Below are 27,810 nucleotides of genomic sequence, written 5' to 3'. Positions count from 1 at the left end.
GGGAATATAAACAAATAAATACATCTGACATGTCCTTATGCAACAAAACCCATTCAAAAAAATCTGGCCCATTATATAAATGAGACGGGCAGAGAGAAAAGATTCCTTTTATATCTGTCAATGGCCTGGAATGGCTCTGAGGTTGATGCGTTGTATTTTGTGTGTGGAAAGTTCACTCTAATTAAGATGCCTGAGCCAATCAGACTACACGCTTATTACGACATCACACACTTCTGCTCATGTCTGGAAGGGCGGATGCAGTGGGAGCCAGAAAAGTAATATGTACTAGAGGTTGTGCGGTTTTGTGGTGTCCCTGATATAATTTTGAAAACCACTGTTTTTACTGCTCACATTTTTCATGTTAGGAATAGGATGCTTGTAATTAACTGGTCTAGTAGGTTACATAATATAGAAGTTTAACTATTAGTGCTATTTCTGTGGAAATGCATACTGTAAAGTCCTGAATAATGCATATATCTTCTGTTGTGACTGATTGTGGAAAGGATTTATGTAGCTCAGGCTTCAGCCCATTTAAGTTTAATGATTTTTTCATGAATAATTGTCTTGCTTGAGATGATCACCTGGTGTGTGTCATCATACAAACCATAATTTACCAGAGACATAAGACGGTGAGACAAAAAAGGTCGCCAAAAGACTGATGTATTTAATGCCTAGAGGAAGAGGAGTTTTTTAAAGGGCTAGTGGGGTCTGAAATCTGATTTATCTGTTGCGTTTAAGAAAAGAAAAAAATGAAAAAAATGGTTTTTGATACTTTCTTGCCCGTTAACAAGCCACATTGCCTATAACAAGCAGTTTCATGGGTACAAAACCAGTTTATCCATTGGAAGTAAACTGATGTCTAATCTATACTGGGACACTTTCTTTTACCTTGTGTTGTTCATGGTATTTAAAGATGAGGAGATGTCTGCTACCTTTGTTGGGTTTGGTTTGTCTGGCTTGACCAGTAAATACTTTTCTGACAAAGTTTGATTGGACACAGAACTTTTGGACCTAATGGTTTTCTATTGTATTAGCAAACACATTCTTTAGAATGTCTTCTTTAGAATGTCTTCTTGTGTTTTGCACAGGAGAAAGAAAGTCCTACAGGTTTGATAAAACACGAGAGTAAATAAATGTTGACAGACTTAAACAGTTTTTATGAACAATCCATTTAAAGGAAATTCACATCAAAATAAAAATGTAGGAAAGAAATTAAGTTTTTAATTTTAATTTTTTTTTCAGGATTTTCTCCATATAATGTACTTCAATGGCAACCAGGTTGAAGGTCCAAATCAATGCAGTCTTCAGAGGGCTCCGCACGATCCTAGAAACAACGCACTTATTTATTAAAAAAACAAACAAAACAATGATTATATACTTTTTAACCTCAAATTTGCAACTTCTGTGTTGTTCTTCTTCACAATGTATGACACCATCACGTTGGAAAGGTTACGGCCGTGAAGTACGTGGAAGTACCGACCCAGTGCCAAAAAACTCCATCTCATGGTCTCCTCCAACTTTAAAATTGTCTGATATCGTTGTTTTACCTTTATTTATTTATGTTTTACCTTTATTACCTATAGGGCATTTGAGTTAGTCTTTTTTTAACAGGTCGGTATTTCCACATACAAGGGCATTTGATTTAGTCATTTTTTAACAGGTCAGTACTTCCACATACCTTTCTGGCGTGATGCCGGCGTCATACACCATGAAGAAGAACAACACCGAAGTCGGGTATTTTAAGGTAAAAAGTATATAATTTTTTTTTTTTTAGAAAATGACTGATGGTTTTGATCAATAAGACCCATTCCTCTGCTAGGATCGTGCAGAGCCTCTGAAAATATTTGAAACAGCATTCAACCTGTTGGCTGCAATTAAGGTACATTATATGGAGAAAAATCCTGGAATGTTTTCCTTAAAAAACATTTTTTTTTCTGACTGAAGAAAGAAAGACATGTAGACTGGATAAACCCAGCCCGATCTGCCGGCAATTTGATTTTGCCTTGCTACTTGGTTCAGTATGTCATTGGTTGAAGGACTATCCAATTGCGTATTGTTATATCCAGTAGTTATTTAAATAATGGCAGTTTATCCTGCCTAGCCTGGCAAGCCAGATGCTTGGTCTGGAAAGAAACTCACCATTGACAGGGCTCAATCCGAGGGGCGGGATAAACAGTTGTCTTTCAAACTCCCTCTGCACGGCGTGTACGCAATTGGATAGCGCTACAACCAACCAGAGCTAATTAAATTTTCGCCGTAAAACTCAGAACACATCTTCCCTTCTTAAGAATGACTTCAGTGCCGTTCTTTGTTCTTTTCTCAAAGAAAAGCTTAACTCCAAGTCTTCCAGAGTCGCGGTCAAAGCTGATTCGAAAGACCGCCATTCACCAGCTTCTGTCTTTACTAGAAGCACGCAAGCACAAATCGGCCGTCATTATGTTAAGCCCCGCCCACCGACTCTATACACGACGAGATTGGCCTGACCAGAGTTTGGCGTTTACAGCTCAGAAGTGTATTGAGAGTTGCTAGACGACACTCGCGGCAGATTAGATTTGCTGCCGCTAGGGTGCGTCTAGATTTCTAGGCTAGATCCCGCCTCTTGTGCAGTAGAAAATACAGAGCAGACTCCCCAGACCATTGCTCAATTTTAAATTGAACTTCGTCTGGTGATAGCCTGACAAAGAGACATGAACATCTTGGATGATCAAAATGAAATTTTCATTTTGAAGTGAACTAATCCTTTAATACGCTCCCATAAGTGTCTCCAGAGAGTGAAAGGCACAATAAACAACAGAGGTCACATTTCCAGCAGCCTCATATGTGAGAGACAGAGGATAACGGTTCAGATCTCCAATGAGCTGATATACAATTCAATGTGATTGATACCAATGTTATTATGTTCAGTGAGGGACACAGCACCTGAGGTCCAGGCAATAATGACATCCTCAATCACCACCGCTAAGGGTAAAGGTGAAAGCCTGCGTCTGCTAGAACATTCTGAGTCCCAAACGAGACAATGTGTGAGTGTGAGAGAGAGAAAGAGGTATTTATAAACACGCTGGATGCTAAAAGCAAGGGTTTTCAGAGCAGAGCGTCCAATAAGAACGTAGCTCACAATCACGTGATCGAAGACTTGGAAGGAATGTGCGGACAGAATTAGGGTGAGAGAGAGAATGAGAGAGAGGAGGGGGATTTGGGAGAGAGACGCAGAGTCATCTCAGTCTCGGCGTTGAGGGAGGTTTAGAGACCGGTGCTGTAGACTAACTCATCTCAGTCAATGCTGTTTACTGACGGATAGACACCTTGATACAGGAAAAATATATCTAGAGAGGCAAGGATCTTAAGGATGTCATCCCAGCGCTCTGAGTGCAGAGATGTGTGCTCGGTGCCACCCTCCATGCCAAGCTTGGCATCGTCAACAGCTGCCCAGAGCTGGAACTGGCAGCAGGGACAGCCAGGCAGTCTGCAATCCTCCAGACTGTTAGAGGACAACAAGCAGGACCTTTCCACCAAGTCGACAGCACTCAGCCAGCAGGCGGACCAGTGGGCAACCAGTCACCCATGCAGCAGGGGTGGGAAGAATTTGGGCAGTACAGCAGAAAGCCCCACAAGTCTGTCTTCCTCTCCATCACCCGTGTCTCCAGGGAAAGCCCTTTCCACCAACGGGGTGACATCAAGACCTTCACCGCCAAGTGCCATCTTGACAACTTCAGTCAGCGATTGGGATCCTCCCCGCGGCGTCTCGAAAACAGGCCCCACGCCGAATTATTGCGTGATCGGCGTGGTGAATGATAACTATGTGGAGGGCGTGGTTGAAGGCAAAACAGGGACACGCCCACCCACATCACCCCCCATGCAACAGCACCGGGTGGTCCAGCGCACAATGTCAGACTGTACCCACCTGACAGTGCCCGCTAGCCTTCCGCTGCCCGATAAATATCCAGGCAAGGATGTGCCGCCACCCCAGAACGCCATCAAATACTTCACCGTAGAGGACAAACAGAGCGCTCCGCCATCCACGACGAGTATCACATCAGACCCTACTGCAAAGAAAGAGCAGCCTGCTGGTGTGTCTCAGAGTTCTGGCAGGATACAGTTGCCGCAACAGCCGTCGGAACGTGGGAATGCTGTTTCATCCTGTGACATTCAGCCTAAAGGTGTTTGTGATGGTAGGTGAGATCAGCTGCTGTGATCTCAGTAGTGCAGGTTTCAAGGTCCGCAATGGTCTACAATCCAGTGTAGGTTTGTGATCGATTCAATATATTGTAGCTCTCTAGATCCAATAGATAACAACACGTACTAGTCCCTACACATACACAGATATTTAATTCAGTATACCTGTCTTTATCTGTGACAGAGTTGAACATACACTGCCATTGAAACGTTTTGGGTCGATAAGATTTTTATTTTTAGTGTCTTTTAAATTTAAAATAACTTTTTTGTATTTTATTTTAAATAAATGTAGTTTATTTATTTTAGCTGAATTTTCAGCATCATTACTACAATTCATTGAAGACAATTCTGTCTTCAATGTCACATGATCCTTCAGAAATCATTCTTATATGATGATTTGCTCTAGAAAAAATTATTATTATTATCAATGTTGAAAACATTTGTGATGGTTCATATTTTGTGGAAATGCTGATCATTTTTTTGTCAGGATGCTTTGATAAATAGGAAGTTCAAAAGAACATTTATTTGCAATCTTTTGTAACAATGTAAAACTGTTAGTCTTTAGTATTACTTTGATAGATTTGAATGTGTCCTTGCTGAATGAAAGTTTTTAAAAACATTCTTACTAACTCCAGACTTTTGAACAGTAGTGCATTTGGTTTTGTGTCAAACATGCTCTCAATAGTCTGTTATAAAGTAGATGGTTGTCAATGAAAAATTATATTAAGCACAGCTGATTTCATTTTGAGCCAGAATGGCGTCTTTTCTTTTAGTTAATCTCAGTTACATCTAACAATTTTCAGCTTATCATGAATGGAGCTAATATATTTTAAATATGTAATTTTTTTAGAACAATGGTTTAGTATTTCTATTGTATTTTATTTTATTTAGTCTATTGCATTTTGTTGACTTGTGTTCTTATATTATCCCAAATATTTACAATAATGTTTAAATCCAGAAAAAAAAGTTGCTATGATGATCATTGTTATGGCTCAACATGGTTATTCTGATAGTTTGAATCTCTAGCTTTTTTTGTCTTTTCTTTTTTTCTTTAACGTGAGTATAGTTTGTAACCAAAAAGTAAATCAGACAGCTCTATTTTGGCTTGGCTAATATAGCATAATGAGAAACAGCTTTAGTAAAAGTAACACAGCAAACCCACTCCCTGCTGCCCCATCTCACTTCTGAATACTCTTTAAGACAAGGGTACTCTTAATCATTTGGAACAAACCATTTTCTGTAACTAACCCTCGACTCTCTAAACTCTATATTTCAGCAATTTTCATAAATGGTAGTTAAGACAATAGTTTAAAACAATACATTAATACAACATAGAGGCAAGAGAAAAACAAATATTGTCATTTGCACAACTGTTTCCTAAATTAGTTCAATTGAGCATTTCCCACCTCTCAGGGTATGCACATCCTGAAAGGCCCACTCCTCTAACAACAGGAAATAAAACAGTTAAACATCACATTAACAATTAGAATATGCATTGGTGTGTGTGCATGTCGGTGTATTAACACACTGGATGAAAACAGATTGTCAGATGCAGAGATTACAGATACAAGTATAAGATCGACAGAAAGATGGATATTTTTGCTGCCTGTGCACTGGCCACCTATAGGGATACACAAACATAAGTAACCTTTGGATGTCCTTTTGTCATATTGTTTGATTTTGCAGTACTGGGATGAGCCCACGTTTCACACGTATACACTTTTCCACCCGTTTAACCGTCTGAATCTGCGAAGAGCTTGAGAGAAAGATACAGAGCCAGGGTTTTCATCTGTTCTAAATGTTCATGTACTTTATGACTTCAAAGTTCGGACTTTCTAGTTAATGATCTCTTAAGAATGATAAGTATTATATTCTTCAAGAGCATTATTAAAAAGTATCACAGAGAAAATCTATCTGATTTTAGTGTGAAAATCAGCTGCTATTAAGGACAAATACACAAGAAAAAGGACAAAAAATGCATCTATAAAATTCAATTACATTTAATTAAAAAGAAACAGACTTCTTTGTATCTATGTAACAATATAATAAGAAAGTCACAGAACAAAATAATTACTTTACATAAATATTGCTAGAATTAGAAAAAAAATAATAAACTGGATGTTTGTGACATGCGTATGAGTAATAAGTATTTGTCATCTTTCAGCAACAATAAACTCACTTTCTTTTTCATGCTGTTTTTCTTTTTTTTTGTCTTTTTTGTCTTTCGTTGGCTGTTGATTTTTCACTTTGTGGAGAGAATGGTGCCAAGTTACATAAGGCATTCAGGCTGACAATGTGCTTTTCTGTCTGTCCGCTCAAGGCACTTTCTGTGCCCTTTTCCATGACCTATCATGCTCATCTACTCTCATTCTTATTGTCAAAAAGTACTGAGACTGAGGCATCAAGTGCGGCTAAATAAGCTACAAACCAAAAGCCCTGTGTGAACAAACATGCATTGTAATGCTCATAATAACATTTGTTTGATTAAATATGTTCAAATATTTCAAATTTGTCTTTTTAAAGTAAAAGAAGATAAGACGGCCAAGGATAAAATGGAGAAGGTGCAAACTGCTTCGAAGATAGAAAGCATCAACACAACTGAGAAGCAAGACAAGCCAGAGAAGATGGAGAAGATTGATCACATGGACAAGAAAGACGAGATTACAAAGAAAACAGACAGCGTGGATAAGACTCAGAAGAGTGAGCAGATCATCAAAGATGAGAAGAAAGCAGAGAAAGAGGAGAAACAGGATAATAAAGCTGAGAAAAAGGAGACGGTTGAGAAAGTAGACAAACCTGAGAAGACGAACAAGGAGAAAGAGGAGAAGAAAGACAACAGAGAAAAAGTAGACAAGACAGCCAAAGCTGAGAAGAACGTGATGGCTGCTAAAGGATCCGCTAAATCTCCAACAGCAAATGGGAGCAAGGACGTGACCAGCCCGGACAGTAAGACCAAGGTAAGTCTGGAACAGAAGGATTTCATTCATGATACTGTAACTTTGATTTAAACGTCCACATTTGAGAAGAACAGGTGTTTGCTCTCATTTTTTCATCTTTATAAAGATTAAAGATCAGTTACCCAAACTCACAACTTATGATTTATGAGCAATTTGTACAACCATTGCTGCTATTTTGATTTTATCATGCTCGCACGTTTGCATTTAGTTTTTCTTTTGTGCTTTTTGCAAATACATGCATATAGCCTTCAGTTGGGTCAACCAAACAAAGCTCAGCAAGACCAAACTCGCTGTCCACTGGAGACAGTGCAAGTGCCACCAAACGCACCTCTCCCACCACCAACTCTGCTAATAAGAAAAGCCCTATGCCCAAGGCACCAACCCCCACTGCTGGTGCCAAGAAAACCCCCACCACATCTACTGTTGAGACTAAAGCCAAGGTGAGTTAACGCCTGGGTTCGGCACCCAGCCGGCCTACAATCCACAGGCGAGACTTTTGTGGCTTTCGACTTTCTCCAATGCCCATCTCTTCTATTAAACTCAGCCCATGACTTGCTGTGTGTGTGTCTTTGTCAACTCAAAATTTCGATCACCAACAAAATCTGAAGAAAAAGGCATGTTTTAGGCCACAGTTAAAATATGAGATACTGTTGCATACATTTTTCTCGAAGATAGACAAATATAAAATAAGGACTAATTATATGCCTCTCTATTGGGATCAGGTTATAAACTGCTTTTTCTCCAACCTTCATGCATGGAACTTGTGGAATATAATTAATCTATAATTCATTATCACCTTTTTATAGACTGTCATCTCTTCTCTGCTTGCCTATATGGGTGATTTTTCAGTTAGGGGATTTTTTATTATTATTATTTGAAAAAAATCCCTTTGTAAAGAGTAGATTATAATTTGGAAATGAATATGAATATGGAAAAAATGTATACAGTTTAGTTAAAGGGATAGTTCACCCAAACATTTTAATTGTCATAATTTACTCATCATCAAGTTGTTCCAAACATGTTTGATTTTCTCTCTTTGCTGAACACAAAATACGAATGTCAGTAATCAAACAGTTTATGGGCCCCATTGACTTCCATAGTATTTTTCCTCATACTATGGAAGTCAATGGGGCCCATCAACAGTTTGGTCACTGACAATCTTCAAAATATCTTATTATGTGTTCAGCAGAAGATAGAAATTCCTACATATTTGGAACAACTTGAGGATGAGTAAATGATGTTACATCGAAAACCATGTTACATTTTTGTGCGAGCCATCCCTTTAATTGACTGCTAGCAAACTTGTTGCATTAGTTAATTTAAGGTTTACCATCACATACAGTATCAAAAATCCAAACCAAAATTTATTTCAAGTAGTCAAACTCTGCCTTAATTGAACAATCACCCTCAAGCATTACGCTACTGTGTATGTAACTCATCTAATCAACCTTGAAATCAACTCTTATCTCTGGTCATTCAGCATTCTGATGTCTCATTGTTTCCATCAGTCTTCTGAGACTGGCACAGCAACCCAGCGTCGCCCTCCAGTGCCAAAGGCTAAACCTGCATCTGCTAACAACTCTAAAAACGGCTCAAGCACCCAAGCTACCGCCTCTGCCCGACGCTCCTCAGGTGAGTTGTTCCGTCATATAGAATTCAGTGAGGGTAGACAGCAGATTGAATTTTACATGGATAAAAATGAGGCTGTGAGTCAAAGACTTACAGACTTTATATTGGCAAGCCAGACCAACATCAAGATGTTTGGTATGGGAACTTGTAACAGAGGCCAGCTAGTAGTAGTTGCTGTGCGAGTAAACCTCACTCCTCTGACCTCAAGAGATGCTCTAGCGACTGACGCTAGAGGTTGCAGCCTTTAGCCTCCTTGTTAGAGCGTCCGACTCTCATGCCGGCGGACCCGGGTTCGAGTCCTGGTCCGAGCTGTAGGGGTTACAAACTCACCATTTGCATTGGGCTCAATCCGAGGGGCGATATAAACGGTTGTCTTTCAAACTCCCTCTGCACGCAATTGGATAGCGCTACAACCAACCAGAGCAGAGTTTTTCCAGCTCTAGAGTTGCTAGACGACACTCGCTGCAATTAAATTAGATTTGCTGCTACTAGGGTGTGTGTAGATTTCTAGGCAAGGCAGTCAGAGTATGAAGGTCAAAACTGTTTTTGTCTACTAAAAATGTTGTAATGGTGTTTTGTCAGCCAAACAATTGGCATGTTTTTAAACACCAGTGCAACCAATCCAATTGAATATACTGTACTTCTGTTCTAATAACCTTATTTTAATTCCTGTAATGACATTTAAGTTTATGCAATTTAATTTGATTGTGTTTTTATAGCTTCAAAGACTGAAAACCAAGCAGGAGAGGCGAAAAAGGCACCAGGTGAGAATTTTGCCATTTTCTATCTTATTTTTCTTATTCTTGTCCAGAAATATTTTGATACAATAGTGATATACTTTGTGGTGTAGTAAATTACATAGAGCAAATTAAACTACATGAAAAGTTAAAAGATCTGGTAATATTTAGTAAAATATCAATGACTAGTTGTTTCCTGGATTATTATAGCAGTGGTGTACCTTGTAAATAAAACTTTTATTTCCAAGTGGACTTATAAATTCAAACTCTGGTGTGTTTTAACTCCCAGAAGTTGCTTTAGGGCAGACAGTAAGATTGTAACTCGTGATTTTAGAATGGTCTCATCATTCTTAATGTGCAAAATAATCTTAAACTTTGAGATTTGGTGTAATATAAAGTGTGATTAACTTGTTTGTTCTCCCAATATAGAACAAACATGCCAGCAAGATATTAAGACACTTTCAGTTAGCAGAGACTTGAATAACAACCATTAAATGAAAGTATATCCTGGTGAAGTAAGCTGAGACCGTCCAACATTACAGATTCAAAAGTGGAGAGATCATCTTTTCAGTGGTCAGCAGAGGTGCTTTCGTGCAAATAAAGGTGCTTACTTGTCTGTAGCTGTTACTAAATGCTGCTTTGATGGAGGCTTAAAGAGCCGGGTGAGAAGTTTACCTCTACTGTTTCCTGAAAACACAGCAGTTCTGAGCTAATACACACTGACTAGTGCAGTTGTTAGTCATCAAATCTGAAGATGCTGACATAATCAGGGACTTACAAAAAAAAGGCTTGTCTCAAACCATCACACGGATAGAGCCTTCAACTCCTCTCTTCATCTCTGTGTACACAACAGCCCAAAACCTTGTCACTCAGATGAGGGCTTGCCACTTTTGTAGTGCGGCTTAGGAAGAAGAAACATTCATGAGGTCAATGACAACATGATTTATCTGTCTGTGACCTTTCATGCATACTGTATTTAACACCCTGTGCTGTGCTATTTTCTGCTGCTGTACTTAAAGGGTCATGAAACCCCAAAACACTTTTTTTGAGATGTAAACAGATATGTATAGGCTGCACATCATTGAAAACACTAAGGGTACTCATTAATGGTACTCATATGTGAAAATAGTTATTTTTGCATTTTTCAGAGCGATTTCTGTCTTCCGGTTTGAAAAGCTTAGTCGGAGCAACGTCACAAATGCTGACGTCGGCACGGCCTTTTCGGCCCAAGTATGGGCTGCTGGGCACATGCTGACGTCGACCGCTCCGAGAGATTCTCGATATATATTCATGACATAAAGCTCATTCAGTCCAATCCCTGCGCTGTAGTATGCATACAAGATAATTTAGTTAATATGCATGAGACAGTCACTTCTGTCAGGCTCGTCTTGCATCATTATTGTAGAGATATGGTGGGGAAGTTTTGGAAGCAGCGTGCGGAAAAGTCACGGAGGAAAGCTTGGCGTTGTGCTGATACGAAGTAACGTAAAGGGTGCCGAGCGAGCTGTAACCGGCGCCGTCTGTGGAAGCCTTTGCTAAAAAGGCTCGGTAAAGTAAAATTCACCGGAGGAATCGCACGCCGAACCTGCAAGCGTTGACTATCTATGTCAGGAGTGCAAAATAATAATCTGTAATCTGTAGGCTAATGAACAAAAGCCACGTCCTCTCCGTTTTATTTGTCGTCACAGCCATGCACTAACCGCATGTGTTCGGGCTCTTAGTGAAACAGTGTGCTGCATATTTGGACAAATATAGATTTAGCTGCCGAGTGATAGACAGCGCGGATCGTCACGGCAACCCAGTGCGCGTCGCTCTGCTTCAGATGCGCGGTCGAGACTATGAAGCCTCAAACCCCTTCGCTTTTACCCCGATCTAGAATTACACATCTCTGTCGCATCGCATGTTGGGTGGTTCACGTTCTCTTATCACGTCGGCGCGTTGTTCATCTTGCCAAACAGCGTGCATATTTGGACAAATATAGTTTTATCACGTTTGCAAAATATTTCGTCATGCAGAATAACATTTTCATTTCTCACTGAATTATGCTGGTTTGAACTTTGAAGAGCTGAATGATTTGCGATCTCTGCTGCACGCCACTCATAGCTCTCTCATTCGCTGTACTCATCCCTCATTTAATCTCACTGTGGTAAACAATGCCAACGGGAACCAAGAGCATGTCTCAGAACCGCTGTAACTGCTGCTGTTGGTATCGCTAATCTTAATGCACCTACTGACACTCCCCTATTTATGCAAACCATTCCCTCTTTCCACACAATACCATCCCACCTTTTTACAGTCGACCACTCCCCTTTTAACAAGCTTTTTCAAATCGAAGGTGTGAAAAAACACAGCTGCAGCAGGGGGGTTTCATGACCCTTTAATATGCGTTTGACTTTATTTGCTTCATGTTTTCACAGTTAAAACAACTCCAAGGACAACTCGCCCACCAACCTCTGCCACCAGCACAGCAGCCACCAATGGGACCCCAACCCCTCGTCCGTCCCGCATCACCAAACCCCCCGTGCCCAAGCAGACTCCCCTTGAGAGGAAGCCTCCTGTGCCTCGAGCTCCCCGGAACGTCCGGACCACAAACGCACCGCTGCCAGATCTAAAAAACGTGCGCTCCAAGATCGGTTCCACCGATAACATAAAGTACCAGCCTGGAGGAGGCAAGGTGAGTTGATTGGTCGGGACAGAACCAGGATGATTTGCATGTGAAAAAGGAATGAAATAATCTGGGCTTTAGAGACACACATAGATACTGCACTTAACCTCATTACTTTCTTTACAGATTTAGAATCAATTTGATGCATTATTTAGCAACATGATCATAAGCATATGTGCTGCCATTAAACGCATTAAGAAATCTCAAATTCTGTTATACTGGTAGTTGTTTCTCATACGTATGTCTCATTTCGCTGCTGCTCAATGTAAATACCATTATTCATTGATCCTTAACTTTAAGATGCAGACAGTTTTGACAGAGCTCATGGATGCACAACTTCCAACATATTTCTGCGATTGACGTCCACCTTCCAAAATGGCGTCCATTGTACACTGAGATTTTCTTATAAAATGTTTGTGCAATAAATTTGTCTGTTTTCTATAGCCATCTCCAAGCCAACTATCCAACCCCATCTCAAAATAAAAATAAACCTTATAACAAGATTCCATAAATGGTTTTCTCTTATCGGGAAGAATCTAGAAAACACAATGCATTTGGATTTCAGACAGTGACTGACAACCAAAGGCCACAATACATCATTTAACATGTCTTTTTATGAAACTTTCCATTAATTATGTTTGCTAGACGATTATGGTAACTAAGACGAGTTGATACATACCTCTCTTGTGTCTAATCTCTCTGACGCGCGATGACGATCTGATAGCATTTAGCTTGGCCCACTAAGCCCAGTTCATTCACTATGTTACCAAACAGAGATCAAGTTTGAAGCGACCAAACACCTCCACGTTTTCCCTATTTAAATACAGTTACACGAACAGTTGAACGACCAAGTATAATGACACAAAATAAAATGTGGCGCTTTTCTTAGCGGGTTAAAATGGAACTATAATGTATGGCGGAATAGCACTTTTGAGAGTACTTCGACTCGGCGCAGTAAAAAGTCATGCCTGAAAAGTCCTACCTCACATCTCTCCCTCCCCCCAATTGACGGAAATGAGAGAGGGAGGGGGCGATGTGAGGGAGGATTTTTCAGCCGGAACTTTTTACTGCGCCGAGTCAAAGTACTCTCAAAAGTGCTATTCCGCCATACATTATAGTTCCATTTTAACCCGCTAAGAAAAGCGTCAAGTTTTATTTTGTGTGTCACCATACTAGGTCGTTCAACTGTTCGTGTAACTGTATTTAAATAGGGAAAATGTGGAGGTGTGTGGTCGCTTCTAACTTGATCTCAGTTTGGTACCATAGTGAATGAACTGGGCTTAGTGGGCCAAGCTAAATGCTATCAGATCGTCACCACGCATCAGAGAGATTAAGTGCACGCACTGAGACGAGAGAGGTATGTATCAACTCATCTTAGTTAAGGGAATAACAGTTTATTATGAAAAAGTGGTGGAGTATCCCTTTAATGTTTTTGCCAGTCCAAAAAAATCATTGTACCCCATTGACTTTCTTTGTACATAAAGACAAGACAACATAAAATATATTTTTCCTCATAAAAAAGAAAGTCACATAGGTTTGGTACAAAGTGAGGGTGAGTGAATGGTAAAATAATTTTAATTTTTGAGTAAACTACCTCTTTAATTTTCATTGGTGCCATAGACATGCTTTGTATAATTGAACAAACACACAGATAAATACACTAGACACAAACTGTCAGGTGATTCTTTCAGATTCAAAAGCATACTGCCTTCCTCCGAACTTGCGACCCTGGGCTTTCTGTACCTCCTCCCTGAACTGCACTGACTAAAGGGGTGCTTGTCTCCTCAGGTCTCTGCAGCCCAGGGCAAGACCGATGCTCTGCCAAAGACCAGCCAGGGCAAAGTGAGTCCCTCCCAATGACATCTCCCTGACTCACTGCCTCAGTATCACTCTCTCCTGCTCTTACTTTCGCTGCCTTTCCAAAGATCATCAGATCCTGTAGAAACTGGTTTAACAAACCCACATTTTTACAAGTGTACACCCAACCACTAAACACTTAAAGACAGACAACTTGTGCACTGAAATTAGGGTAAAATGTTTTTCTGAACGAACATTTGATCACATGTGTTGGTGTTGTCGTAGATAAACTTGTCTACATACATGTGTTAGAAAAACATCATTAGAGCAATGCAGCCTTGTCCCTATATGTCTTTTGTGGATTTAACACCACACCATCACTATTCGTGCAATATTTGTAGAGTCTGCTTTACCATTATTACCAGTTAAATGTCATAGTGTTTTTGTTCTTAAGCTTTGCGGTAACCACATCTGAGAATAGCATATGTGCATGTTGTACAGACTCAGCAATTGTATCAACACCTTGAAGTGCCATTCTTTTCTTACCCTATGTTCGATTAATTGCACTCTTGCTTTTGCTTTTAAGAGGGGAAATGTGCTTCAACTGCACATAAAATATGTGCTATTTATCTCACCTTTCTTGCAACTTTTCACAAAGGAGACTGTGGCTATTCTTGGAGAACGTATGAAATGAAAAATTGGACTGTTCATTTCCATACATTTCTTTTAAAATTCTTACACAAAATATTGTTTTATATTATATTATATTATATTATATTATATTATATTATATTATATTATATTATATTATATTATATTATATTATATTATATTATTGACAGGTTATTTTTAAGAAAACTTTTTCTTGCATTCAAAAATACTGTGCATCACAAAATGTGTTTTTAGCTCCCAAGACCACCTACAGCCTCCTGTTGTTTCACAATTCCAGATGTGTTTTGAGAAATTGTGCTTCTTTATATCTGTTACACTATCATATATGCAGTTCCATACAAAGAATTTAGCAGTGCTTTGCATGTTAACTACTGAGTAGGCTTTATGGTGCTAATGGTGTTTCTTTGCTGCTCAAAGAATCATCATGATCATGTTTTTGTTTTCAGCAAATTCATCTGTTTTCAGCACAGCCTTTGGGCTGTGCAGTTAACTCCAAATCACGTTTGCGTTTCCTGGAGTTGTCTGTTACAAGAGGTCAAATGAAACAGATTTAAACTGTACCCCCTCGAGTGTTTAAGCAATACCTGAGATTAACGCAATAATGTGAGCTTTAGGCTGTGAAAACCCATTCTGAGTCAGACAGAGTGTTCCTGACCTGCTGTTGCTCTGTCCAAACAAATATATGAGTCACACAAACAAATACTGCACCAAACAGCACAGCAGACGGACATTTATTTGAATCTACCAGAGGGTGGCCACATAAAATGCTCTCTCCAAATACAAGAAAGAGAAAATAACTGTTTTTTGCAAATAAATTATGGTTATTTAAACTCAACTGCTTGACATGAACATGATGATTTTGTATTTTCAGTGGCGTCATGCTACTTTTTACTTTTAATTTACAATAGTACAACTTTGTTTAACACTCCCATAGCCTTCATAGCTTCTTTGTCAATCTGTTTTGCATGTGCTACGTTAGAATAACCTATGACCATGTGTCCTCTGTGTTCTGTTCAGGTTCAGATAGTCCACAAAAAGCTGGACTTCAGCCATATCACCTCCCGATGCGGCTCCAAGGACAATATCAAGCACGTACCTGGTGGAGGAAATGTAAGTGTACAGTGTCACCTCTCTTTTATAAAAATGTGTTAACTCATTTCATAACAATTTGTTGCTCATAGAAGTACAAGCATGTGATGAGCCACATATAACCAGATCAGTTTACAATGAGTGAGTTTGACATTCCTCTAAAGACATCCATCATAACAAACAAATAACACTTCAATCCAGCAACTCTTTACTCATGGTCTCCAGGTTCAGATTTTAAGTAAAAAGGTTGACTTGAGCAAAGTGACCGCAAAATGTGGATCCAAGGACAACATAAAGCACAAGCCAGGTATGGGATGGATCAATTTTAATGTTGCCTATTACTGTGAATGCAATCTCATTGTGAGTACATGCAATGAATAGCCATGTGAATGATGATTGATCTCTCTCAGGTGGAGGTGATGTGAAGATTGAATCCCATAAGGTGAATGTCAAGGCCAAGGCCAAAGTGGGATCACTGGACAATGTAGGCCATGAACCAGGAAGTAACAATGTTAAGGTGGTAATAAATAGAGGATACTACATATTAGAAACGTGCATCCCTCTTCATTATTGATATTAGATTTCCATGGGGTTCTTTCAAAAGCAAGTTAAGTATCTACCTAACTTTAATTAATAATTAGTAATAATACCAGATAATTTATTTAATGTACAGCACACCAATAATATAGTCTCGTGATGTGGTCTAATATGCACCACAAACGCATGCAAGGTAGTATAATTCTGTACAGACCAAATATGTCCACAAACTGTCGAGCATAACAACCAATGTAACTATAATATAATTCCATATTCAAATGGAAAAGAGAATATGAGCAAGACCATTTATAAGGAGATTCAACCTTGTCAGCATATGGAAATGTGGTCAGGTTTATGGCAGCTCACATGGCTGAGCACTGCTTATTTAGTCTGTGTGCATGTTATTTGATATTTCCTAGTGAATTCATGTTTTAATAATGTCATGTGGCCTTGTTAGGAGATCGACGCTATTCGCTTCACCTGTGACTGGTTATAATGTTTTGGCTCATGTTGAAAAATCCAGCAATGCTGGTCACTAGCATAAAGTTGTTGTTTTTTCATGCTGGGACCATCATGGGATTCTGGTTGATGGTTTGCTGGTTCCCAGCTAGATTATTGCTGCTGTGCTGGTGGACCAGCATAAGTTATCTTGTGGGAGCTGGTATGATCCCAGCCAGACCATGACAAAACTTGTGTATGTGTTACATATCATGTTTCTTAGTGTGTGTTTATAGTTAAATAAAGACCAAGGTGATTATCCGATTTTAATCAATTATCTAGTAAAGAAAAACACTATGATATAGGTGACATGCTTATTGGCAGAGCATCAGTTTTAACTGATCACTGCTTAGTTTTCATATGATCCCAATCTATAGAGTAAAACGAACACAGAAGCAGTGTAGCAGTTAGTGAAATACAATAGATTCGCTCTGCAAGTGATGATCGACCTCTGTGGTTTCACAAGCAGTATCACTGAAAATAAGAGGAACAACAAGAACAGGGAAAAAGAGAAGAGAAAAACAACACCTACAACTGACTCACAGTCACACAGCCTTAGACTAAATCAACTGCAAAATCAATGATCTCAAAAGAGGATGCTTACACATCATCACTACCACTACCAAACCATTTTGGCTTTATTTCTTTCATATGGTACAGGTATAAAATTAGTGATTAGTGTTACCTTTAGTTGGACACTTAATTATCTGTTTGAAATTGATGAAAGTGCATGCTATCACTATTGTCCATGATACTTCATGTTCCTGACTGCCATATGACCCCTTTTACTCTGTACTTTGTGGAATCAGGGGCTAAAAGTGATTTCCACTGCATGGGTTCCCAAATGAGCATGGACATCTTTAAAAACAGCAACTTTTATTTACTATTAACTTTCCCATTGGAGAAAAATTCTCATAACCCATTTTATTGATCAAACTGTTTATAATTATGTTGTAATTCAACACTTTTCTTTGTTTTTATATCTCTAAATGTTTAGTTTTTGTAATGTACACAAGTCATTTTTGACTGATTTGTGTACAGATTCTTTGAAACGAGACAAATCTTTCAATACTTTTAAATGTTTTACCAGTTAGAATTTGTACTTATTCTTCGGACATTGATTAATAATATAATCATAACTAAAAAATAAAATAAAAATAACAGAGGGAACAACAGAAATTATATACACTGTAAAAAAAAAATCAGGTCTTCAAATGAACATTTTCTAGTAACTGATTACACCCTTAAATTTTCAGCCAAATTGAATTTCTGTTAATTAAATTGCATCAGTTCACAGACATTCAATTTGGCCAGTGATCAGTCACTAGAACATTTTCAATGGGAAACATATATTGTTTTTTACAGTGTAGTTATAATTATATGTTACTATAAGTCATACGTTTTAATCTTATATTGTTATTCATTTAAATCATTAATTAATATGCATGAAAAAACAATGCTTGTCCCCAAAACACTGCTTGCATACAGACAACTGGCCTACTCACACTCAATCCCGCAAGACCATGCTGGTGAACCAGCTTCCCTTTGCTTGAGAACAGCATGACTATGCCGGTCCACCAGCTAAACCAGCACTATACCAGTTCCAAACCAGCACAAACCCGCACAAACCACCCTGGGCCAGCATGGAATTCATGCTGGTTTTTGCCGAATTTTTCAGCATAGAATATTACTGTTTACTGTATTTCTGATCAAATAAATGCATGAAACCTTTTTCAAAAACATGAAAAAAATTCATACTGACTCGAAACTTTTGAATGGCAGGGTCTCTTGTGTACTTAAAGTGTATAAAATAACACAGCTGTTAAGGGTTAACACAATGGTTTTTGCCTTTCATATACTCTCCTTACATTCTTATACCCAGCGATAAATGCACCTTTGCCTCCTGTGTATTTTTTGACTCCTTGCATTTGCAATGTGTTTCCAGGCTGACGAGGTTCAGCAGAAATCTGAAGGAAGTCCTTCTCCCCCTGCCGTCTCTCAGCCCTTGCAGGCAGGTAATGGAGCAAAAGAGAACGGGATGAAGGAGAGCTCTCCTGCTAATGTACCTTCTTTGGGAGAAGGGCCCCGGGACTCCCAGGGCCTAGACAAGCGCATCCCTGGGACAAGTAAGTGCAAAATTAGCAGATTCAGCCATTCTATGACACCTTATATAGATAAACATGGGAAGACACATTATATTATGAATATCAGAATTCAATAATTGGCTCCCTTTTAATTCTTGAGTTGTAATTTTCAATTGAATTGACCGTACAGGAATTTGAACTAAAATTTTAATTAGAATGACGGGGAAAAGAATTGACTGAATTACAATTCAAAGAACTTCAAAGGTATTGGATTTTGGCAAATGAAGAGTTCTTAAACCTTTGCACCAAGTTAAAGGTGCACTATGCAACTTTCAGTCCACTGGAGGGCGCCTATTCAAAACAAATGCATAGTTTGATGACGCAAAGTTTGAGCTCAGCATCTTGGGACATGTGGTCTTCACCTCACATCCGGTGGAAAATAGGACTCGGGCAGAAATCACATTCATGCATGCGGTTATTAACGTTACTGTAGTGTGAAGCAGCGCAGGACCAAGTGTTGTGGAGCTGAGCACAGCTGCTGGACCGATTGTTAAACAAATACCCGCCTCACGAACACCGGGACTTTTATTATGACAGGACAGGACACATTCGCCGGGCGCCTGCACTGATCCGCTTTTCCGCTTATGATTATGAGGTAATGCAGCTCTGTTTATCATATTAGATACATTTAAGTGTGTTGAATGTGATGTTATGACATTACTCCGTGCGTTCACTTGTTCACACCTATGGTTCACACTGCTAAGAGTAAAGTGCTCCTGCCAAATAAAACTCAAAACCGAGGGTTGCGCAGATATGACGCAATTGACAGGTGACTTCGTCATACGCTAACGTTATGCTGAAACGTCCCAGTTAGGGCTGGGACAATGCGTTGACGTCATCGATGACGTCGACGCAAAAAATACGTCGACGCAAAATATGCGCGTCGATTCGTCAGACTCAAAATAAAGATGGCGGCGCCGGAGAGTAGTAACAACCATAGATGTACATAATAAAGTATATTATGTAATTAAGTATATTATTTATTATGTATATCTATGGTAGCAACACGAGTGGCTCCTCAGACTTTCAGAAGTGCAAGGCTTGCGGGTTGGCCACAGTCTATGGGGTTGGCGCGCGGTGCGCACGGAGCATCACAGGCATGCGCGCACGCGTTTTGTTGTCACGGCTACATAAACAAATTTCTGCACACAGGAAGACAGATGTTTTGGTAATATTTGATGTATTTTAATCACAAAAACAAACGTTTGCATCAAGTGAAAGCATCGGACACATTGGCTACGTTACCTACATAATAAGCTGTTTTAAATTTAAAATGTTCAATGTCTAATCGCGCTGATGTGACCGAGGGTATCCATCCTCTAAGTGAGCAGTTTCATCCCAGGACTATTCTGGTTTTTAACGGAATATTGGCGGCCATAATGCACTCTACATGTAACTTTTTTCACTGTCATGCCGCGGATGCGCGTGGCGTTTCTGTTGCGGGTCAGCCACGGGGCTGCGTGGCGTTTTCTCTGCCTTTGCACACTAGAAGCGTGTCTGACGCGGCGCTGCTGCTGTTATTGATGCGGAGGGAAGCCCTATTCCTAATGTTAAACATAAATAGCCTACTGATACAGCAAAGACAACGTCAGGAGTAGCCACATATCTATGGTATTGATGGCAAAATAGGCTACAGAATATTTCGTTCTGTATTGACAGTTGCAATATTTCAAAATCGATAATTGTCGTTTTTTATTATTAAAATTAAGCCTATATCTGCATTTATGTAAACCTACAGACTTTCAAACATGAACATGTAATTTAATAATATGTATTCGTGTCAAAATGATATATAAACATCTTTTCCTATTCTATTTTGCCTGGAGACGCTCCCAACACGCGTGAAAAATAGGCGCTCTTCTATTTCTAGCATGCACGCGTTTTCCGCGCGTCACAGTCAGTGTGCAGAACCTGTTAACATGGGAGCCGAAACAAAAACAGACACGCCACGCAGCCGAGACGCTCACGCTTGCAGTGTCCCTGGATTTGATTAACCAACTTGTTGATATTTAATCGATGGGCATAGCCTGTAGGCTGAGTTGCATACATAGAAAAATCGTATAATATGTTTCTTTGTTGTAGGTTAATACTTATTTATTTGTGTGTGTGTGTGTGTGTGTGTGTGTGTGTGTGTGTGTGTGTGTGTGTGTGTGTGTGTGTGTGTGTGTGTGTGTGCGTGTGTGTGTGTGTGTGTGTGTGTGTAGCCTACTTTATGTTTTCAAGGTTTTATTGAATGCATTGCTCTTGTATAGTCTTACTTTGGAATTTTAAGAGCAATAAACATATATTGCAATGTTAAGGAATTCATTTTTTCATTCAGATAATTAAATCAACATGTATAAATTGCTATTAGGCAATTAATGGGGAGATAATCGGTAATCGAATCGAATCGTAACCGAATCGGACAGGAAAAATTAATCGTTAGATTAATCGATGCATCGAAAAAATAATCGCTAGATTAATCGTTTAAAAAATAATCGTTTATCCCAGCCCTAGTCCCAGTCCTTAGTTAAAATAGCAATTTTCGCACAATTTACAAATAGTTGGAAACATTTGGGATATTGTAGGTACTCAACTAAACAAAATATATAACCGTCCTAATGTTTTTTGGATATTTTACTGCAAAAATACTACATAGTGCACCTTTAATTTATTAAATAGGATGAAATATAAATTTCAAAATATATCTTCAATACACTGACTATATAGGCTATGAACTAAAAATACTTTTTATAATATTTTTCCAAATTTTTTAAAAAGGATTTAAATTTGATTAGCATTTCTTCATCCTAAATTCAAGATCTAAACTGAAATTTAAAAGATATTCTCAGTTCAATTCTGAATACCTGACACGCCTTATTTATACTGGGAACAGATTAGGTTAGGGAGGAAAATCTGTAATCTTTTTTTGAATATTTAAAAGTTGTATGTATTGAGATGTATGAATCTGTGCCCAGCTATTTTTTTTTATTTATTTTTTTCTTGCCATTGTCTATAAATTGAGTTGTACCTTCCCAGCAAGCAATAGCCGTCATTTCACCGTCTCGGTGTATAGCAGACCCGATATAGTCCGGCTACGAGTAACCCACTTCTAGCCAAAATAACCTTAAATATAGTTACATGTCGTTTTTACCAAAATAACTCGCAAGATGTTTGATATTCCATCATGTAAGCCAAGTCAACAGTGATTACAAGGTATTTGGTTTCATTTCTTTGACATGTTCTTGTTCTATGTGTAGCCTGTATGTGACCACGATTGATGACTAGTCTATTCATGGGCTGTGGTTAGACATCTTGTTTTAGCCTAGATGTCAGGGCTGTGTTTGGAAGGCAATTAGACATCTTTTAAATGCAAATTTGCTCGCTGGATTTTTAATATAGCTTTTCCCTTTCTTTTCCTCCAGACTGAGTCCTACAAGCTGAACTTCCGTGAGAACGCACGAGCTCGCACGGACCACGGCGCTAAAATCATCTCCTGGTCCCCCCTGAGTGGCAGCCACCCCCACCCACATCGCAGCACCTCTCTCAGTGTTTCTCTGGGGTCCGCCATGTCCTCACGCTCAACCCAGCTTTTCCCATTCACTCAGCCAAGAGATGGGTGCAAACCAGAAAGAGAAGGGCATTTCAACACAGCTTGTCCCTTTTAAACCCATCTTCTCATTAGCTTCTTCTCTTTTTTTCAGTTCCCTTCTGTTTATTCCTTGCTGGGAAAGCACCAATGAGATCATGTTTTGGGAAAGACTTAATTTACAGTGCTGCTGTTCGACCACAGGGTTTGGTTTGAGGCTAGATGTGAGATGAAGTCTCCAGATGTTTGGAGATGGCTGAATGGTTGTCCAGCTGCATAGCTCTTAGTGTCATCTTTGTTAAAACCACAGCATTGTTTATAGACTTCCTACAAGCCTGTGTTATCCCTTGGACAGACCTAAATTTAGATTTTCTGTCTTTATCTCTTTGGCAGTAGATGTTCTCCAATGGGAACCCCAGGACTCACTCGAGATGTAGCTTATTACATCATATAATGGCAGTTAAGATCCCTGTATTGTTAGTATGTGGGGCCGCCATCCATCCATCTGCTTCCTTTGCTCCACTGACCTTGTCCACCTCACACGAATTATAAACCCTGGTCTCCCATAGTATTTAAATGAGCACATAATCATTTGAAACGTATAGGCTGTTGAGACAATAGCATATTTACATCTTCGATGAGTTTGCTGTATCGTGTTTGCGTAAATTACTGTAACAATGAGCTGTATCATTATGATGTCTAACCATCTGATTACATCTTCCACTTTCCATTTCCCTCAAGAGCATCTTGTGAACTAAGACACACATAAACTACAGCATGACACAAGAATATAAAAAGGCAGTGGCACGCAAGCTAAACAGACAGGATGGAAAGGAATATAGATGGATAAAGTAAGATTTCAGAAAGTTAGAATGGAAATGTTTACACTCCGTACACAGGTCATGATTATTTGCTCAAAGGTCCAAATCATCCCTCACCTTGAATTATTGTACTTCCAAGTTCAAAAAGTAGAAGACTTTTGCACTGAACGTATAAACTGTGGGAGGGCCCATTACATTAACAGCAAATATATACTAAGCAATTCCCTATTAATTTATTCAATGGCAATTGGTAAATTGTTGTTTATAAAATGACTATTTAATCGAACACAGTAGGAAATGCTATTTGTGCTTTTTTTTTACCAAGTGATGTATTATTCACAAAGTAGTTTAATATCATAGTTTTAAACTCTCCAAACCTACTATTGTAGGGCTGCTTTTTTGAAGCTCATGACTAGTGACACTGTTTAACAGTGAATTTGTGGGCACTTTACTGGTAGTAATATTACTCTAGATACCTTTAGCTGCACAATGCCTGCAGAGAAAACAAACAAGTTGCTGTTGTTGGTTAAAAGGTTATATAAAGGGTTTGATTCCCTACATGTTGTGGAATATTCTTTTTTCCTGGTATTATACTGTGATGTCATGGCAGGTCTATCTATCAGATTTAAAGTGGTAATGTTGTAACATCAAAGAAATTCCCATAATAAAACTGAGTAGGAAGTATTAAATTATGCAAATATCCTATTAAATAATTAGCTGATGAGCATTTAAATGCACTTTATGATGGATGTTTTATACTACAAACTGAGCGATATGATTGACTGAGCACATCTTCCTAAATTTTGTCCTTTGAAAAAGAGCCCTAGTTACTTAAAAATGCAAAACATGTACCTGTGTCTCAAATAGCATTCTGTAAATACAGTTTGTACAAGTGTGAGCCAGTGTGCTTAGTGTAGAGCAGTTGCGCTTGGCCAAACGGTCCTGTCTGTAGTTCCTTTTGTGATTAGTGTGTACCGTTCAGGGGCTGTGCCAGTAAACTTCAGTGTTGTACTCTTGATACAGTGATCATAACCTTTCATGCCTTCAGACAGCTCTTTCCATAATGAATGAACACACTAACAGTGTTAATACACCTCTCACATCCCCCACACCAGTCCGCTCAAAGCAGTTTTGTAAATACACGTTTCACACTTTATACCCCGCAGAGGGAATACACTTCTTGATTGGGTTGTATAGAGAAGCAAAGTGAAGATTTTGCATCTATGAATATTTCTCCAGATAGTATTTTATTCTTAAGTGAGACTGCCTTTTTTCTGTAAAAAGGGCTGGCAAACAAGAATGTTTTTAAAATGTAATGTATTCCGGAAGCAAAGAATATTTATTATGTGTGTAATTTTTTCTCTTTGTCATCACAGATCACATACTAAATACAGTGTAATCAATAGGAGGAGGAGGAGTGTGATTTTGAATAAAGACCGAAAAGCTCAAAGGACCCTGAGGATGTCCTTTTGTAGGCTATTGTAGATAAGGCACAGCATTCTGGTAATGACTTGAGTAGCCTGAGACTGGATGCAAAAGTGTGGTGAAATCTTAGAGGTAATCAGTAACCACAGGAACAATGATTCCTCCCACAAAACTGCACCTGACACATAGACCTTGAATGTTGTTTGGATATCCATGCTGCACATCTGTATGAGACTAACTGTAACTGGTAGGCTTATCGGCATGTTTAAAAGTAGATAGAGCACTCCAGTTAGGCAGCAAAAGAGCCCCCTAGTGTGTCTGTTTGGACTCACAATGTGTGTGTGTGTGTACTACCCATCAAAACACACCAAAAGCGCATGCTGACAACATGGACTACAGACATGGTCCTAAATTTGATTTACTGTCTCCCCTCTTAATTAAGAAGTATTTTTTTGGTATGAAAGAAATAATTGTGATTAATTGTTAACTAGTGATGTGGATATTTAATCATGAATAAATAAAAAAGTCAAGCAACATGGTTGTGTATTTATTTATTAATTTTTGTAGTTGTTGACAGCATGTTACCTGCAAGGAGGTATACAGTATGATGGGAGAAACAAAGCTTTTCAGAACTTTAAATCAATTTACAATTACACAATTTCCTGGTCAAAATTACGTAAATGCAATGAAAATCATTTCATAAACCAATTGCAAATGTTTTATTTAAAGTGTAATCTTTCAATGGCATTATCAAATCATCTAGCCTAATAGGCTATATGTTATTTTATTAAATGATAAAATGTATGGAGTGTGTTAGCTAAAAACACTTAGTTCTTTCAAAAATATATGTGCTCATTAATGTGTATTTACTTCTTTCAAGTAATAAAGTATTCTCGTAAGTTTATAATATGCCATTGAAAATATATACAGGTGAGGGCTTCGAATGCCGGTCGCCATGTTTTCCCTCCATCTTGAAAGTACATTAGCCAAAGAGGGACATACCCGTAAATTCAAGCTCCGCCTTTCGCGTTTTAACACTCGATGGCACCGTATCGAATGTGAAGAGAGGGATTGCCATGTTAATCTTGGACTAAATCGGCCACCGTAGGACTTAAAACGAAACCAAAATTGAGAGGAACAGAAACTATTATTCACTGGATGGTCATATACCTTTACACCGCTAGATGGTGGAAAATATCACACTGTGTAGCTTTAAGAAAAGTTTGCAGTTTCAACAGCAGAAGCCAGCTTCAAGTCTTACAAGGAGTTTGTAGGCCGCGCTCCCCCTCTCACCTTTCGTTGCCTCACCCTATCGTAAATGTCACAACAGTTATACTGTTTTCAAGGTCTATCCGTCACTACTGCAATGTAGATGGTTCTGATTGGCTCAGAGAAAATGCACAATCATGGTAAATGTCCACACATTGTCAGTTAATCTGATGCACGTCTCCATAGACATGTCACTTGTTGACGCTTTTACCCTGGTATTAGGCCCATAGTGACCTTCCAGCTGGAGCAGGCGCAAGCTTGCCCAGAACAACAAATCCATCCATTTCTTAGAATGTCCATTGTACACCACCTCAACACTGATCTTTAACACAGAATATTGTGCACATACACAGATACACAGTCTCTCCAAGGTTGGAGCTGATTAAGCTCCAGTTCTAACTAGAATGTTCCCCAAAACATACTGATAACATGTGCTTTCTTTCCGTGAGAGGGACACACAATAGTACAGGCAATATTCATCTTGACTCAGTAAAAGGAAATATATTGAATAAGATCTAATAAATTAAATGAAAGTCAAATCCATATCTCATATCTGGAAGCCGAGCTATATGAGCAAACACTGTTTCTGCACTCCTTACATGTTAGGAGTGTGTGATACCTCTAAAATCCAAACACACAACACCTTGTTGCTACCAAGTGTTTAGTGACACATTACACATGGCCAGACCTTCAGTCACTCCTCCTCAGAGAGCAAATACACACTTTAGAAAACAAGAAACAGTCCGTGGTTCTCTTAAGCAAAAACATAACATATAGGAAGATAAATATCAATTAAGGCTTTGATTATGAATTTTTATTATATAATAAATATATAATATATATAGCTTGGTTAAAGGGCTGGTTCACCCAAACATTTAAACCCTCGGTCCTGGAGGGCCGGTGTCCTGCAGAGTTTAGCTCCAACCCCAATCAAGCACACCTGAGCCAGCTAATCGGACCAAGTAAGACCTTGATTAGCTGGTTCAGGTGTGTTTGATTGCAGTTGGAGCTAAACTCTGCAGGACAGCGGCCCTCCGGGACCGAGTCTGGGGACCCCTGATTTAAACTATCCCATAATTTACTCATCCTCAATTCCTGGCTAATCCAAGCATTATAATGGCAGCTCAGAAAGGTGCACCCATCCATTATAAATGGTTTGGGGGTTAATAAAGGCCTTCAGAAAGGAATTGATTGGTTTGTGTAAGAAAATTATCAATATTCAAAACTTTATGAAGTAAAATATCTTGCTTCCATGTGAACTGTACCTTTTGTATTCACACATAAAATGTAAAGCCTTTCGCAGTTCAAAAGACTAATGCTACATCTGAAGTGATCGTTGTGCAAGTACTTAGGCGGTCCATTGGAGACTAGATATTTTACTTTATAACGGATATGTTTATTTTTCTATAGGGGTGAAATATCCCTTTAATCAGGCCAATATGAGACTATTAACTCAAACTCATTTTTATTATACAAATGTATTAAAACTCTGCAAATGTATAAAAACTTAAATAAATAAAACAAAACAAAAACGTTCGTGGACTTGAGTTGGTACAGACTCAGAGCAAACGGTTCTCTTTTTTTTTTTTTTTTTTGAGCAAACGGTTTTTCAGTACCGATCAGCATGATATGGAGACGTCAGCTCTCTAATCGTTCTCGCGGTACTTTGATGTCACTGCTTATCGGTCTGTCTGCACAGCACCGCTTCTAGTCGACACTCACACCCATAGATATGCTCACACCTTTTGTTTTGATTCATTCGAGATCCGAATCACTGGTTCAAAACAAATGATTCGCAAAGTTTTCGAAGTTTCACGAAAGCGTTCACC

The 27,810-nt window shown here is 38.9% G+C and overlaps 1 protein-coding gene across 9 annotated transcripts in view; it reads left to right on the top strand.

Moving 5' to 3' along the window:
• Nucleotides 1–22,466, top strand: part of map4l (microtubule associated protein 4 like) — a 45,617-nt gene extending 23,151 nt beyond the window's left edge. For 3 of the 9 annotated variants that reach the window (XM_067453808.1, XM_067453800.1, XM_067453799.1), the window contains 11 exons: nt 6,697–7,130; nt 7,376–7,570; nt 8,639–8,762; nt 9,479–9,523; nt 11,914–12,170; nt 13,950–14,003; nt 15,648–15,740; nt 15,945–16,026; nt 16,130–16,236; nt 18,700–18,880; nt 22,303–22,466. In XM_067453808.1, the coding sequence (XP_067309909.1) occupies nt 6,697–7,130; nt 7,376–7,570; nt 8,639–8,762; nt 9,479–9,523; nt 11,914–12,170; nt 13,950–14,003; nt 15,648–15,740; nt 15,945–16,026; nt 16,130–16,236; nt 18,700–18,880; nt 22,303–22,307 (1,577 nt within the window). In that variant the 3' untranslated portion in view covers nt 22,308–22,466. The remainder of the gene's footprint in view (nt 1–6,696; nt 7,131–7,375; nt 7,571–8,638; nt 8,763–9,478; nt 9,524–11,913; nt 12,171–13,949; nt 14,004–15,647; nt 15,741–15,944; nt 16,027–16,129; nt 16,237–18,699; nt 18,881–22,302) is intronic. The other 6 variants (XM_067453803.1, XM_067453801.1, XM_067453805.1 and 3 more) reach the window with 6 other exon arrangements.
• Nucleotides 22,467–27,810: the final 5,344 nt, after the last annotated feature.

This window comes from Pseudorasbora parva, chromosome 9 (genome assembly GCF_024679245.1).
Source record: "Pseudorasbora parva isolate DD20220531a chromosome 9, ASM2467924v1, whole genome shotgun sequence".
Taxonomy (NCBI): domain Eukaryota; kingdom Metazoa; phylum Chordata; class Actinopteri; order Cypriniformes; family Gobionidae; genus Pseudorasbora; species Pseudorasbora parva.
Note: the sequence above shows the minus strand (reverse complement) of the source record. Positions and strands in the feature narration are given on the sequence as shown.